This window comes from Boleophthalmus pectinirostris, unplaced genomic scaffold, assembly GCF_026225935.1.
Source record: "Boleophthalmus pectinirostris isolate CB_2022bp ecotype Guang Dong unplaced genomic scaffold, ASM2622593v1 HiC_scaffold_21, whole genome shotgun sequence".
Taxonomy (NCBI): Eukaryota; Metazoa; Chordata; class Actinopteri; order Gobiiformes; family Gobiidae; genus Boleophthalmus; species Boleophthalmus pectinirostris.
Genome location: NW_026571175.1, coordinates 33,593,899 through 33,609,485, shown reverse-complemented (window position 1 = coordinate 33,609,485; position 15,587 = coordinate 33,593,899). Strand labels below are relative to the sequence as shown.

The window sequence follows — 15,587 nt, the reverse complement described above, 5'->3', positions numbered from 1 at the left end:
GTTTGCAAATAGGAATAAGTCAGTTTTTTGTTGTAAAATCCTGCACTCGGCTCCACTTTTCTCATGTTGGACATTTTTCTGATGAGGGTGTCACGGTCAACAGTCAAAACGATCGTCCTTTAAGAGCGTTTGGAAAGAGACAAGTCTTCATTTGTGCTGCTCTGGTGGGAGGGGCCACGTACAGAGACACTGGAGACGCTGATATGATAAACACCACAGAAAATTACCAATATTTTAATAGAAAATATAATTAAAATATTTTAGTAGAAAATCAGCCGAGGGCCAGATTAAAGGTCTTGGAGGGCCGGATCCGGCCCCCGGGCCTTATGTTTGACACCTGTGGTTTAGACTATTCAGTTCAATTCACATTTATTTATATATCACATTTAAAACAACTTCAGCTGACCAACGTGCTGCACATACGAAACGAATATTTCTCTCCCTCTGTTTTCCAAAATAACATCGTGCACACAGCATCGTTTTCAAAAAAGTTTTTGTTTACATCAACCCTCATAAATACACCATCGAGCGTCGTCATAACCACACCGAGTCTCTGGGAGGCGCCTGGATTAAATTCAAACCTGTAGCATTTATTTCATTACAGGTGTAAGTATAAATACCTTGAAAAACGTGCATGACTGAGTGGGCCCGCCTCTCCACAGATCTGTTAAAGCAGCGGTAAATCACCTCATTCGTCTCTGGTCAGGGATATGAAACATCATCTGTGTGTGCAAATGCAAACACATGAAAAGTTTCACCAGAAGAAATGCCACTGCTGCTCTGAATGCACAGATCAGAGCAAAAGTTAAACACTGGTTGCACTTTTGGCACATCAGCTCCTAAAATTCCATTTATCTCACTTTACACGCAAACACCAAACTGGAGTTTTCCAGAATCTCCACTCTAGCTGGAGTTTGTTGAAAGATATTTTCAGAGGTGAATTTGCCATTTGCAATTCAATTCAAGTTTATTTATATAGCACATTTAAAACACCTTCAGTTGACCAAAGTGCTTCACATACAAGTCAACAGCAACAGCACAGAAGAAACAGTATTTGCGTGTAAAAGATAGAAACGAAGGGAAATGTCTCAGTTTTTAAAAATACCTGTGTACATGTAAACAACTAAAACTCAACAAAAACAGAAGAAACAGATACATGTACAAATAACACAATACATGTGGTAATTAGGGGTGTCAAATTATCGCGTTAATTGCGATTAATTAATTACGGTCATATTTAGCGCGTTATATTTTTTAATCGCGTTAATCTCATTTTTAATCTCTAACTTTACTGTTTCTGTACGCGAGTTGCCTTATTATAAAATCTGTTTTTATGTGTTGTTGGGACAATAACACATCGCTTCCGCAAACAATTGTGATTTTCTTTCTCGTTCTCGCCGCATCTGCGATAAACCTGCACACGTCTGAAAACATCACGACACAAACACAGAACAGACTCACCTTCACCTTCAACACTCTGTCAGAAAACTCATGTTCCACTGAGTCGTGTCCTTCAGTCCCACAGAAGCTGAACCGCATCAGCGACACAAGAGCATTTTTATTTATTTTTTTCTGGCTTAGTTTATGCAAATTAGCCATGCGGTTTTTAAGTTTCGTTTGTGTGAGACTTGCGCAAATCAGCATTAAACACATTATAATGTCAAACGAGCTGATGTGGCTCTACAGTGTTCATGGTTCATATGTAATAATAATAATGTTATAATGAATTTAAATGAAAATACCTCAAGTTGAAGGCTTTTCTCAGTATTTTTTAGGTGAGATTAAAAAGAGATTAATTAGATTAATTAATTACAGATCATAATTAATTAATCTCTCAATTTTTTTAATCGCCTGACAGCACTAGTGAAAACTACAATAAAACACCAAGAGAACCTGACCAGCTCGTCTTAAATGCCAGAGAGAGGAGGGGAGTTTTCAGTCTAGTCTTAAACTGCGTTACAGACTGAGAGGATCTGACAGGAAAAGGAAGGATCCATAGAAAAGCCTCTGTCACCTCTCGTCTTGAGCTGAGTGTTGGACACGACCAACAGGAGCTGGTCTGATCTCAGGGCTCTGGGCGGAGGACAGAGCTGCAGTAACTCCCTCAAATACACTGGACCCACAGAGTGTAAACATTTCAACACAATCAATAACATTTTAAATTGCACCCGATAAAAGACAGAGAGCCGGAGCAGGTCGCACAGCACAGGTGTGATGTGTTCTGGTCTCTTGGCATTTGTGAGTAGATGAGACTGTTGTAAACACTGCAGGAGCCCTGGTCCAGCCCCACATACAAACACTCCAAAAAAACAATATCTAGATAAGTTAAAAAGCCTTACATTAAGAACATTTTACTTTATTTGAGTAGATTCAACTTGACAAGTCAAATGATCTACCAATGGAGTAAGTGTGTTTTTCTTAATTCAAGCGAAGAGCAAAGAGTTGTTGTTTTTCTAATCTTAAGTGGCAGCAAGATGTATTTTCATATTTTAAGTACAAAAGGTCTTGTTCCATTGGCAGAGCATTTTACTTATCAAGTGAAATTTGCTCAAATCATGATAACACTTTCTTAATTCAAGTCATCTTAACTTGGCTAGGTTTTAGTTTTTGCGGTGTAAACGACTATTAATCAATATGAAATCAATCACCACTGTGAATCAATGTTCTGTTACTGAGGCGACGTTTATATGATGACGGTCTGAACAGAAGACGCAAAAGTGGCGTCGCGTTTTCACTTTTTATTCCACGTTTAGATGAGTGTTTTCAGGAGGAAATCTGCGTGCATACGGTGACGCAGAAGTGTGTGGAATTTGATTGGTTATGTCTGCCAGACGACGTAAACATGTACACGACCTGAGCAGATCTGACCAGAGTTTTGCGTCTTAGGCAGTGTAAACAGAAACACTACGATGGAGTGTATTAAACTTTTCCACTCTGGAGGGTGGTTTCAGATTTTTGCATTTTTAAGCCCCAAAAATGCCGTCACCGTCTAAACGAAAGGCACTTCTGATAAAATATTTTGTCGTTTTTACCCTTAAGCGTTCTCGTATAAACAGGCCCTGAGTACAGTCAAATGAGTCAAACGGTTTCTATTTATAGGTTCTATTTGACAGTGACAATGACAGTGAAGACACAGACAATATTTTTGTGCTTGGCCATGTTTATTTGTTACACGACACAGCGATATGGCACCTGTTATAGGAGCGTCTGGAACAGCGACCAGATCAAGTGGTTGAGCGCGTTCATGCGCTGCAGTAAAGAGCAACGTTTGTTACTTCAAACGCCAGGTCTTGATGGGAACATGTGCGGGATACATTTGGATTTTTTTTTCAATGGGGAAATAATACGCCACGATAAAGAAAGTTTAACGTGACAATACAGCTCCGGCAGTTTTGCATCTCTCTATGGGAGTGAATGGAAGCGAGAGGAGGACACGCCCCCCATGCTTTACCAGTTACGCTGATCGCCAGACAATCCGGAACACCGACAGGAGACTCAGTGCTGCGCAGCATCCGGCGTCAATGGGTTAAGGAAAGAAATCACCATTGCAAGAGGATTATTTGATTTGAACATAACCTTGTATCTAGAGCAGGTGCTCAATACGTCGATCCCGATCTACCAGTCGATCGCCAAGGTCGTGTGGGTAGATCGCCGTGTCTCGTCTCGGACTCGATCGCGTTTGGACTCGGTCTTGTCTCTCACTCGAGGTCTGACACTCAACAAGTGTGATCATATTTCATTACGGCCGCTGCTGTTGGTAATAAACTTGTAGCGGGTGCAGGAGCGTGTGGGGCGTCTCAGTGCAGCCTGTGCGCTCATTTGAAACCCGCGGAGACTCTACGGCGCATCACAAACACACACGCTCCCTATGCACGGCTCGTCTGCGACAGCGTGTGCCCTCGTGTACCAGCGTGCATCACAGGGCAGGTTCAACTTCCTAAACATCCTACCTGTCCACCTGCCTCACGTCAGCACGCCGCCCCTCGCCTTTTCACGCTCTCGCTCCTTCCTGCGTACAGCCAACACAAGCCCCTCCCACAGTGCGGCTGATTAGAAGAGCAAGACCAAACGTGAAGCAAAAACCAGTCTAAATTTGTGTTCCAGTGTTGGCACAAAGCAGGTCTACAGCATAGAGCGGATCTACAGAACAGACCTACTGCCACATTTGGCTGAAGTTTGTCTAACAAAAGTGACAAATGCATCTGTGTTTGTCACGATGTGCGTTTGGTTTGGTAAACGTGCAGAGGCTGGTAAATATCACTGCAAAACCAGAAAAGAATGAAACTCCAGTTTGGAACTTTAAAAAACAGGTTTAAAAATCTTCCTTCACTTTTTTCACAGTTTTGTGTAAAGTGCCAGAGGAAGTTCTCTTAAAGAAGAGGTTCTCAAACTGTGGGGGAGGGTCCAAAAAAGGGGCACAGAGTGTTTCAGTGCAGTTTGTTTGGCTTTGTATTAGGCAGATCATTTTGACTTTTTGTAAGTAGCTCGCGTGATGAAAAAGTGTGAGCGCCCCTGATCTAGACACACATAAAGGTCATGTTTCTGAGTTTTAAAACCACGTTCCAGGAGTAGAGACCATAGACAAAGTGTGCGACGACTGTTCAGTTTTACAAGGTCAGACTTTCTGTTTCCATTACTTCAAAGTTCGGAAACGTTTATTGTTGTGGAAGTATAAATTACATTCAGATCTGACGGTGTTGCATCTGAAATTCTCGTGTTTATGATTACGGTGATAAATTACAAAATGGATTCATCTTGACAGCCTCGTTCCGTTGCCTCATGATCTGAATTCTTAGCAGATTAGAGACGGTGTTAAAAGAATTCCAAATGATCTCTCTGAAGGAGGTGTAACTTGTAACTTGTGAGCAGTGTTAAATTGTCTTGTCTTTTGTTGGCGGGGAATTAAAAGCAGCCGCGACGTCTCTCGTTTTAGTGCAGGCTGTATTTTCATCGTTATGTGAAAAAATAACCAAAGCGGGAGTCGACACGTAACAGGAACACGCAGAATATAGAACACACACACACACACACACATACACACACAGCAGTTTAGTCCCAGTTTTGACGAGGTCTGTGCGCTCATTTATGTTCCACTTTTGTATGAAAACAGATCCGTTCCAACTAGGGGTGTGACAAAACTCAAACTCAGCTCCACCCCCTTCCATGTAGCTCACCATGGGATTGCTGAATCATACATATCACGCTGAATAACTCAAATTTGATAGAAGAAATACCAATTTCCTTTATAAATGTGTAATTTTGATGCCTAATTTTGTGCACTAATAACTGGACAATGGGTTATGTTATACAGACGTCTAACTGTACCTCATTTTCGGTTTAACATGGCTCTTATATTTACAAAATTTCTGGCGACAGCTAAAATTAGCAGCTTTCTGGAGGAAAAAGGAAGGTTGGAGGCCCCTGGTTTAGTGCGTATCTCGGTTTTGAAGTCACAGTTCGGTTCATTTTTGGTTCAGTTTGGCAACAAAATACAAAACCATTTGCTTGTTGTTTATTTGTGTTTTTATTAAACCAACTATTTGTTTTAACATTATACAAACGGGAAAATAAAATAAATGCAAAGTGCTGCTTGGTAAAACTAATAAGTTAAACAAAATATTCTCAAATAAGCAACAAATGTTTGAAATATTATAAAAAAAATTAAATTCCTTGTAGTAAACAGTAAACGAAACTTTTCAAAAAGTAAAGCAAAGTTTTACTCAATGTCAGAAAAACCAACCTGTCCACATTGTCTGCAGTAAGAGCAGATCTTCTGTGCCGCTGAAAGTGAGGACTGAGGCGTGGTGACCAATAGTTTTGCGAGGATTCAGGTGGTTCGTAGGGACGTAGTCAAGGCGGCTGCCCTAACTATAAAGCGCGACAGGAAACACTGTCACCCCAGTCACATCAAGTTTCCTCGTGAATATTCAAGAGTCGAGCCTCCCTGTAGCTGCACATGTACTGTATTTTCCAGACTATAAGTCACTCTGAAGTATAAGTCACACCAGCCAAAAAATGCGTAATGAAAGGCAAGTTATAGTAATAACAACACAATATGTTAACTGTTAATATGTTAACGTAACATATTTAGTCTTTTCCAAATTCACGATCTCACTCCAAATCACTAAATTCATTCAATTCTTCATCCTCGGTGTCACTTCTGAACAACTCCTCGACCTCCGGAGGTAAAGAGAGCGCCGCTTCCTCTTCTGTGTCGCTGTCGTCAGACTCAGCATCAGTTCCAGTTACAATTATTCCGGCCTTTCTGAATCCCGACAGGATGGTTTCGGTGTCACTGAAGTCCAGGCTTTGTCCATCCATCCAGTGACTTCAGGAAAGTTTCATGGTGCATCCTCCCGGTTGTCATGAAGCTTTGTTCCCCATCCCCACAAGTTTCTCGCTCGCTCTAAACTTTCTTTCTGCTACTTGATTACCATTTTCAGCTGAATATTTCACCATTTGCAGCCAGACAGAGGCTTTTTCTACAGGAGAGATGCGCATTAGAGTGCGAAGTGACAGTGGTACAGGAGTAATAGTAGTACTAATAAATACTGACACACAAGCGCCCTCTCCCGGGTGTCAGTCTGAAAATTTTAATATATAAGTCACACCGGAGTTTAAGTCACAGGAAACACCCAAACCATGGACAAAAGTGCGAATTACAGTCTGAAAAATACGGTAGTAGCGGAATGTAAACTCGTGTACAACCTTGCACCGAACCAATGTCCCGCACCGAAATACATGTACCGTTCCAAGTGTAATAACCATCCACTGCATTTAAACTTCCAAACATTTGCAATGTCAAGGCCGTGTTCTGTTAAACAACCACCACAGGGCGCTCTATCAAAACTGAAGGAACAGATTAAGAAGAAAAACAAACACTGAGGCGCCCACGGCTGTTTATCCATCGTATTTGTTAGAAAAGAGCCAAAAAAAAATTAGGTGACAGATGGATTTAACTTGTTTTGCAGCTTATTTTCGTCACTTTCTGTGTTCACTACTGCCCCCTGTGGTCAGCTCTTGTAACGCTCCATTGCTAAAGTTCGACGTGTTCTGAAGAAACTGACCAAAATAGAGACAGAACAACACAGAGGATGGACAGAAGCGTCTCTCCGTGTCCGTATGAGCCTCGAACAAGGAGCATAAATGAGCCTCAAGCTTCACCTTATTGATTCTCTCAGTGATGAAAGGGCCCATTCAGTCAGGTATTTCTTCTGGAAGGTCACCTCTATCATTTCAGAGGTCCACGGCGAGCTACAGTTCACGTTATACGAGGATGAGCACTTTGAACACTCATTGCGTTTGATACCTGCGGCGGGACAATATAATGATGATAACAGCAATAATAATAACAATAGAACAGATGGGCAGCCACAGGAGGAGAGCGGGGTCAGCGCTGATGGCTTTTGCCTTAAAACACATCTGAACACACACAACAAACAGCCATTTTCTACCCTCACTTTGGACTCTGGCTTCATTTTGAGGAGTTCCAAGATGTAGATTTGGCCTAATGTGCAGTGGGGAGAAGCAGAAGTGGCAAATATAGACAAAAATCAACACCGTAATATTCGTTTGCGTAATCTCGATAACAAAATTGAGTCGATATTTCAACAACGTATCGAAAACGTGTCTGTGTAATCCCTCAGTCGTCCAGGTAGGATCATAGAGAGAGTTCTACCTTGTGATGTCATGATAATACAGACTCCAACAGGAAATGGCTCAGATTTTTTCTCCCAACACCTTATAGTTTTGTCATTAAAAACTATTTTGTCTACACTGTCCTGACCTGTTTTGAGCAGAGTTTTCCAAGATCGCTGTATCTAAAAAACTATTTAAGGTCGGTCCTTAAAGTTAAGCAAGTTTGTACTTGTAGAATCTGGACTTTTTCACATGTGCTTTTGATTTATCACAGATTTCTGAGATGGTCGGACGGAGGCACTCGGAGTTTTAGTGTGGAATGATCCTTTATTTATTTTGGCTCCTGTTGTGAGGAAAAGTGTTTGTCTTTTGGACATGTGACTCAACTTTATGTCACAGTAACCAGGATACTGCATTTACATCAGGTGTGTCAAACATATGGCCCGGGGGCCAGATCCGGCCCTCCAAGACTTTTAATCTGGCCCTCGGCTGATTTTCTTATAAAATATTTTAATTATATTTTCTATTAAAATATTGTTAATTTTCTGTGTGGTGTTTATCACAGCAGCGTCTCCAGTGTCTCTGTACGTGGCCCCTCCCACCAGAGCAGCACAAATGAAGACTTGTCTCTTTCCAAACGCTCTTAAAAGGACGATCGTTTTGACTGTTGACTGTGACACCCTCATCAGAAAAATGTCCAACATGAGAAAAGTGGAGCCGAGTGCAGGATTTTACAACAAAAATTGACTTACTTCCTATTTACATACGAAGTTCATGTTAAAACCATTGTGTTGAAATTGTATTTTTCTTAAAATTTCAGGTTGTTCATAAAATTATAATATTTTGTAAAAGAAAGAGTTCATCAATTAAAAAAGATTTCTGTAATAGATTTGTGTTTCTCTGCACAAATATTTGAACTTATTGCTATTTTTGGGGTTTGTATGTCATGAGTTTTCTGATCTGGCCCCTTTAGAATCAAAGTAGGTTGAATCCAAAATGAGTTTGACACCCGTGTTTTACATGCACCATGACGAAACCGAGATACTCAAAAAAATAAACGACCATACCGGGACACTGATGTGATCTCCAAGGAGCCAGAGCCCAAACGTGGGACTGTGTCAATTCAAATCGATCACGCCCATCCGTAGAAGACAGACTAACACTAAAAGATTAGTCAAACGTGTGAATGAAACAAAACAAAACAAAACACCTCCAGTACGTTTTTGTTTCCGAGGAGGTAACAGCATTACAACACGACTAAAAGCTCACAGGGTAAATTCTGCATAATATAAGACCTTTAAATCAAAGTGCACATTTTCTGGATTGAATGTGTTTGGGAGGAATAAATGAGCCATGCTTTTTTACCGGATGAATGCATTTTCCCGGCGCCAAATCGGAGCCTTGGACACGCGAGAGGTGTGAGGGGCCGGAGAGGAGAACAGGGCGTCCAGAGAGAGCACGGTTGGCAGTACGATCCTGGCTCCTTCATGTGACACTGACTAACCGCCCTGGGGCTCTGTGAACCTTGGCTCTTGACTGTGTGTGTGTGGTTGTGTGTGTGTGTGTGTGTGTGTGTGCGCGGTTGTGCGTATGAATGAATGGGCACTTGATGTAAAGAGCTTGGAGTAGCAGGGATAAATGCAGTCATTCGGCTTTCCAAGAATGACTCACTTCTTTGGGATCTTAAGAATTTTTTAAAGATTGTTATTCAGATCACTTAAGTTTATAAGTGTCTGCAACTTTTTTAGGTTTTTGTGTACATGTTTCTGTAGTTTTGGGTCTTCACTGGGTCTATTACTTGTTTGTTTTGACGTGTCTATTAATGCAAAGAACGTCTGTCTGTGTCTCCTCATATTCCACGCATAATTCTCTTCTGACTAATCTCAAATTTGGAAGTTCTTATCCTAACGCTGCGGGTGTGTGCAGTGCCAAGTTTCATGTTTTTAGTGCGAAAAATGCCAAAGATCTGGTATACTTAATGATAATAAAAGAGAGAATAAAAGTCTAATCTAAAAATCTTTTGTTTTACAAGTGAAAACAAACTGGACTAATGTTTTATGTTTTCATGTCTAAACCTACATCATATCTTTTAAGTTTAGTTTTTTTTTTTTTTTGCTGCCATAGTTTTTATTTACCTTATTTTCTGAGCTATTAGTCACTCTGGATTATAAGGTGCATTACATACGTCAAGACCAAATAGCAGCGATTGGTTAAATAAACAAAGTACCTGCCTACAGTTGAGCAAACGAATCCTAATGCTGCGATGTCAGACTGTTTCCACGAAGTGAAACTGGCTGTTGAATCAGGCTAATGTTTCAGCACACTTCATTTGAAAATCCACAAGTAGATTTTACAACCATGATTTAGCCTTTATTTTTTATTGAATCATATCGAATCAGTTTGAAATATATTGTATCAAATCAAGAGCTCACTGTATCGAGATAAGCGCCGTATCGTAGCCTACGTATCGAGATATGTATCGTATCGTAGCCTGTTTATCGAGATATGTATCGTATCATGGCCTACGTATCAAGATATGTATCGTATCATGGCCTACGTATCAAGATATGTATCGTATCGTGGCCTATTTATCGAGATAAGCATCGTATCGTGGCCTATGTATCGAGACATGTTTCGTTTCGTGGCCTACGTATCGAAATAAGCATCGTATCGTGGCCTATGTATCGAGATATGTATCGTATCATGGCCTACGTATCAAGATATGTATCGTATCATGGCCTACGTATCAAGATATGTATCATATTGTGGCCTACGTACCGAAATATGTATCGTATCGTGGCCTACGTATCGAGACATGTTTCGTTTCGTGGCCTACGTATCGAGATATGCATCGTATCGTGGCCTACGTATCGAGACATGTTTCGTTTCGTTGGCTTACGTATCGAAATAAGCATCGTATCGTGGCCTATGTATCGAGATATGTTTCGTATCGTGGCCTACGTATCAAGATATGTATCGTATCGTGGCCTGTGTATCGAGACATGTATTGTATCGCGGTCTACGTATCGAGATAAGCATCGTATCGTGGCCTATGTATCGAGACATGTTTCGTATCGTGGCCTACGTATCGAAATATGCATCGTATCGTGGCCTACGTATCGAGACATGTTTCGTTTCGTGGCCTACGTATCGAAATAAGCATCGTATCGTGGCCTATGTATCAAGATATGTATCATCTCATGGTCTACGTATCGAGACATGTATCGTATCGTGGCCTACGTATCGAGACATGCATCGTATCGGCAACTTCTTAATGATCCCCAGCCTTAGTAAGAACTCCTTTTGCCTAATTTGGTTCCGCTGTACTTTTAATTGAGACGCACACTAATCGAGAAGGACGAAGCATGGCCAGTGTCATGACGATAAGCCGGCGTGAAGGCCTGTTCACTCGGGGTTATTTATAGGGACGTCAGCAACATTGAAATTACCCCGTGACGTCTGTGTTTGTGTCTTTGCATTCACACGGGATAAAAAATATCTGTAATCAACTTGTTTTTATGGACTTTATTCAGGCAATGACGCACTGATTACACACTGAAATTAGAAGCTTCAAAGGTGCATTATGTAACTTTTCTGGTGGAGGGTCAGTCGTCCGCATGTTTCCATGGAGATGTCATTGTCTAGTTTACGTTTATTCGATTACAGGTGGTTTTAATGCTCAAAAATACCTAGAAAGGTTTTGTCCTGGTTTAGTCCTGGTTCAGTCCTGGTTCAGTCCTGGTTTGGTCCGGGTTTAGTCCTGGTTTAATCCTGGTTTGTTCCGGGTTTAGTCCTGGTTTGGTCCTGGTTTAGTCCTGGTTTAGTCCTGGTTCAGTCCTGGTTTAGTCCTGGTATAATCCTGGTTTAGTCCTGGTTCAGTCCTGGATTAGTCCTAGTATAGTCCTAGTTTAATCCTGGTTCAGTCCTAGTTTAGTCCTGGTTTTAGTCCTGGTTTAGTCCTGGTATAGTCCTGGTTTAGTTCTGGTGTGGTCCTGGTTTGGTCCTGGTTTAGTCCTAGTTTAGTCCTGGTATAATCCTGGTTTAATCCTGGTTTAGTCCTGGTTTAGTCCTGGTTTAGTCCTAGTTTAGTCCTGGTATAATCCTGGTTTAATCCTGGTTTAGTTTTGCTTTAGTCCTGGTTTGGTCCCGGTTTGGTCCTGGTTCAGTCTTGGTTCAGTTCTGGTTTAGTCCTGGTTTAGTCCTGGTTTAATCCTGGTTTAGTTTTGCTTTAGTCCTGGTTTGGTCCCGGTTTGGTCCTGGTTCAGTCTTGGTTCAGTTCTGGTTTAGTCCTGGTTTAGTCCTGGTTTAGCTCAGTTGTCTTTAAAATGTACAAAGTTTGTCTGTATCACCTTGATTAAAGTAACTTTAGATAACTCAAATTAAATTTTAAATGAAGTACTTTTTTACCTTTTTAGATTTTTAGATGGTTACTTTTACTTGAGTCGGAATTAAGAAAAGTTGCAATTAAGTAAAAGTATCTTTATACTTTTACTTAATTGCAATTTTTTGTAATTTTTACACCTCTGATTTCATATTAAAGGTGCACTGTGTAATTTTTTTTGGGGTGGATCTTCGTGTCTCCATGAAAACGGTGTTGCTTTAATCTTACATTTACTCAATAAAATGGTCTTTTTCTGACTTAAAACCTCACATTCTTACTGTGATTGGGCTCGACTTTCCACAGATCTGACCTGTAATCTGGCCCTATGGCGTCTCCGTAGAGATAAATAAGTGTAATGCCGTAACTGTAGAACTGTAAAACGTCCAGGAAACATCGCATGGAGAGAAGATGGTGACGGACCCTGCACCAAAACCTGCACAGTGCACTTTTCATTTCGCTCAGGAAGTGATTTAAAGGTTGTATGGAGGATTTTTTTTAGTTTCAAACTGTCAGTGAAAGATTAAAATACCATTACAGAGACGCAGCAGCTTTGTAATTATGATGACCAAAAAAAAAAAGAACGAAAATCTATCAACTGTGGACGTAGTTGAGGCCAGATAAACATCAGCCAATAGAAAACGAGGCTCCCTCATTTTCTATTGGCTGTTAGGTTGTCAATCAAACTCCCTAGTATAACTGACTCATCTTAGCGCGGGGATTACGTGGTTTACGCAGCGGTTCTTAGAGGCTTTTTCGAACTGTCGCTTCCTCGCATTTCGCACAAAGTTTGTCGCGACGGCGGACGAGAATCCACGACCGGTTCGCCGCAAAAGAAAGTCCGTTTTTGAGGTCGCTGAAAGAAGAAGAGAAGTGGAAAAGTAGCAAAGCCAAACTGAGGTGATTCTAGGAGATCTCGTCCAGCGATGGCGCGACCGAAGCAGACGAAAAAAACTGACGCGTCGGTAAAAAGTTCAACAGTAATTCTGAATGTGCATGTATCGTGTATCATGTCGAATCGTGAGAAACCTTGTGATTCCCAGTCTTAACTTTTGTTCTGTTTCCTGGTTCTGCCCCACAGTGTGACCCGGGAGAGGCCACGAAGCTCCTGTACGACCTGCTGTACACCGAGCCCATCAAGATCGTCCTGATGCCCGGCTGCAGCTCCGTGTCCACGCTGGTGGCAGAGGCGGCGCGGATGTGGAACCTCATCGTGGTAAGAGACGACACTTTTATGATCATTACATATGGGATAGAACAAGAACTCATGAGACAAAATTACCACAAAAACACAGAGGAAGTCAGAGCTTCAGGGTGTTTTGGGCTACGTTCAGACTGCAGGGCTTAACGCTCAATTCAGATTTTTTTGTGAAATCCGATGTTTTTGCGAGGTCGTTCACATTTCCAGTTAAATGTGACTTGTATGTGACTCCAGTGTGAACATTAAACGGCCCAAAAGTGTCCCACATGTGACACTGGAGACACGACGACGTCAACCGCAGCGAGCGTCTCTGTGTTTATGGAAGTTGTCCAAACATGGACGCAGCATCGAGCACCTGGAGATTTTAAAGTTCCTCTCGTACCAGAGCCAGAACATGAACAACTTACTTGTTTTAAGGAGGAGATTGAGAAGGAGAAGGACGAGGTTTTTGGCTGTGGAGTTTTGTGAGTCCGTTGAAAGGAACGTGTGGATGTGGAGACGGAGCCAAGAGTGGTGAGTGGTGATGTGCTTCACTTCAGTGACACAGAGTTCATTAACAATTTTCTCCTACTTCAGCGCAGAATAGTGACGTTTGTGTCTTGTTGATAACGTGTAGGTGGATGAATGCACTTTGGCCGTTCAGACTGAAGTCGCATGTCAAAAGATCAGATATGTATCAGTTTTAGGAGCACATGTCCAAGTGTCCTGGGTCACATTCGAAAAAATTGGATCTGTGTCATCATTAAAAGATCAGATACAGGAACATAGGGGCCAAAAATTCAGATTTGGGTCACTTCAGGCTGCAGTCTGAACGCAGTCTCTGTAGAAGTCCACAACATGTGCTCCTCAAGGATGAAGCTCAAAAGCAAACATATATTGAAGACCAAGACCAAGTTCGTAAAGTAAAAACTTACTGTGTCTTTTAATGGTTATATGGGACAAAGGACGTTCATTCTAATTCCAACAGAGTGCCTTGGACTTTATAACCTCTTTTTACGAGGGGTGTAACGATATCGAAGTGTCAGGATACGATATCATCACGGTATGAGCCTCACGCTACGATATTTATTGCGATATCAAGGGATAGCTCATGATTAGGGATGTAACAATATCCAAATGTCTACGACATTTTCACGAAATACATCTCACGTACAATATTTATTGCGATATTTTGTGGAGGCTAAACAGCTAAAATTGTGAATATGCTGCTTTTTCCTCTTAAAATGCCTTAATCCAAAGAACTAAGACTTAAAAGTATTTCCAAAACAAGTACTAGAATGGAAACAGAAGCTGAATAGGCCTTAATTCATCTTCTGGGCTGAAGTAGTCGTAGTTTTACTGTCGTAGTATATTGTCCCATCTGTTGCTGTAATGATGCTGATGTCCATAATTCTTCAAAACGTGTCCAAAAGATGTAAAGATTCACCACAAATAATTTTCAAACACCTTTAAATGTCACAGTATTTTAAAATATGACTACCCACTGAGTTGGAAAACAAAGAATTATCCAACGTAAGATAGAAAGACTAATGTTTTTTAATGTTTTCCCCAGACTCCAAGATACTGTATATGAACTTTAAAAACACATAGGAGCACTTCCTGGGTTCAGATTTAATATTATTTTCTCGTTTTCATCTTTCCCGTTAAAGATTTTCATGACTTGATTTTCTTAAAACCGTGAAAAACAAAACTCATCCAGATTTATTCCTTCAGAGCTTCTTAATTTTTCACCACAATGAGCCCCATTCAGAGGCCAACGACTAGCATCCTAACCGCTCACATCCTGACTCTCGGACCAGAAAACGCGAACAGTGCAAAGACAAACTTATCTTGACCTCGAGAGCTGCTTATACAAAACATTTGCGCCGAAGCAAGACAAACCGTGCTCAAAAACGGGAGAAAAATGAGATCCAGGCCCTTTTAACTAAACATTTTCTGCTCTTGCTCTGTTGCGCGAAAATAGCAGTGAAATGAATCAGAGACGCGGCTTCTGACTGGTTTTAAATTGCGAGCGTCTCATAATGTTGACAGATGCGGCGTGCGGGGCTGTTGAAATCCTCCGAGGCCACATTAAAGCGCGCGCAGCCTGAGTGGTGATAATGCATCGGCATATCGGACCTTCACTAAAACCAGGCGCACTTATAAACCTGATGGATGGACTCATTTGTTTGCTCGGCAGGCGCCCGCACAAGTATTGGGCCCATAAAACACACCGACTCAGCCCTCGACGGAGGAGACACGGCCCTCTGCGGAGAGCTCATTTTCAGGAGTCGGATTTGACCGGGGCGACGCTATTACAGACTTAAAGTTGACGCATACTAAAGAGTAAAGTGGTGTAAAGCTCGGGATAATGTACAGGAGCAAATGAGG

General features: G+C 41.4%; 1 protein-coding gene across 1 annotated transcript in view; it reads left to right on the top strand.

Moving 5' to 3' along the window:
• The window catches only part of gabbr1b (gamma-aminobutyric acid (GABA) B receptor, 1b), a 654,324-nt gene that overhangs the window by 313,598 nt on the left and 325,139 nt on the right, over window positions 1-15,587 (top strand). The window contains exon 7 of the mRNA XM_055157144.1: window positions 13,098-13,232. Within this exon, the coding sequence (XP_055013119.1) occupies window positions 13,098-13,232 (135 nt within the window). The remainder of the gene's footprint in view (window positions 1-13,097; window positions 13,233-15,587) is intronic.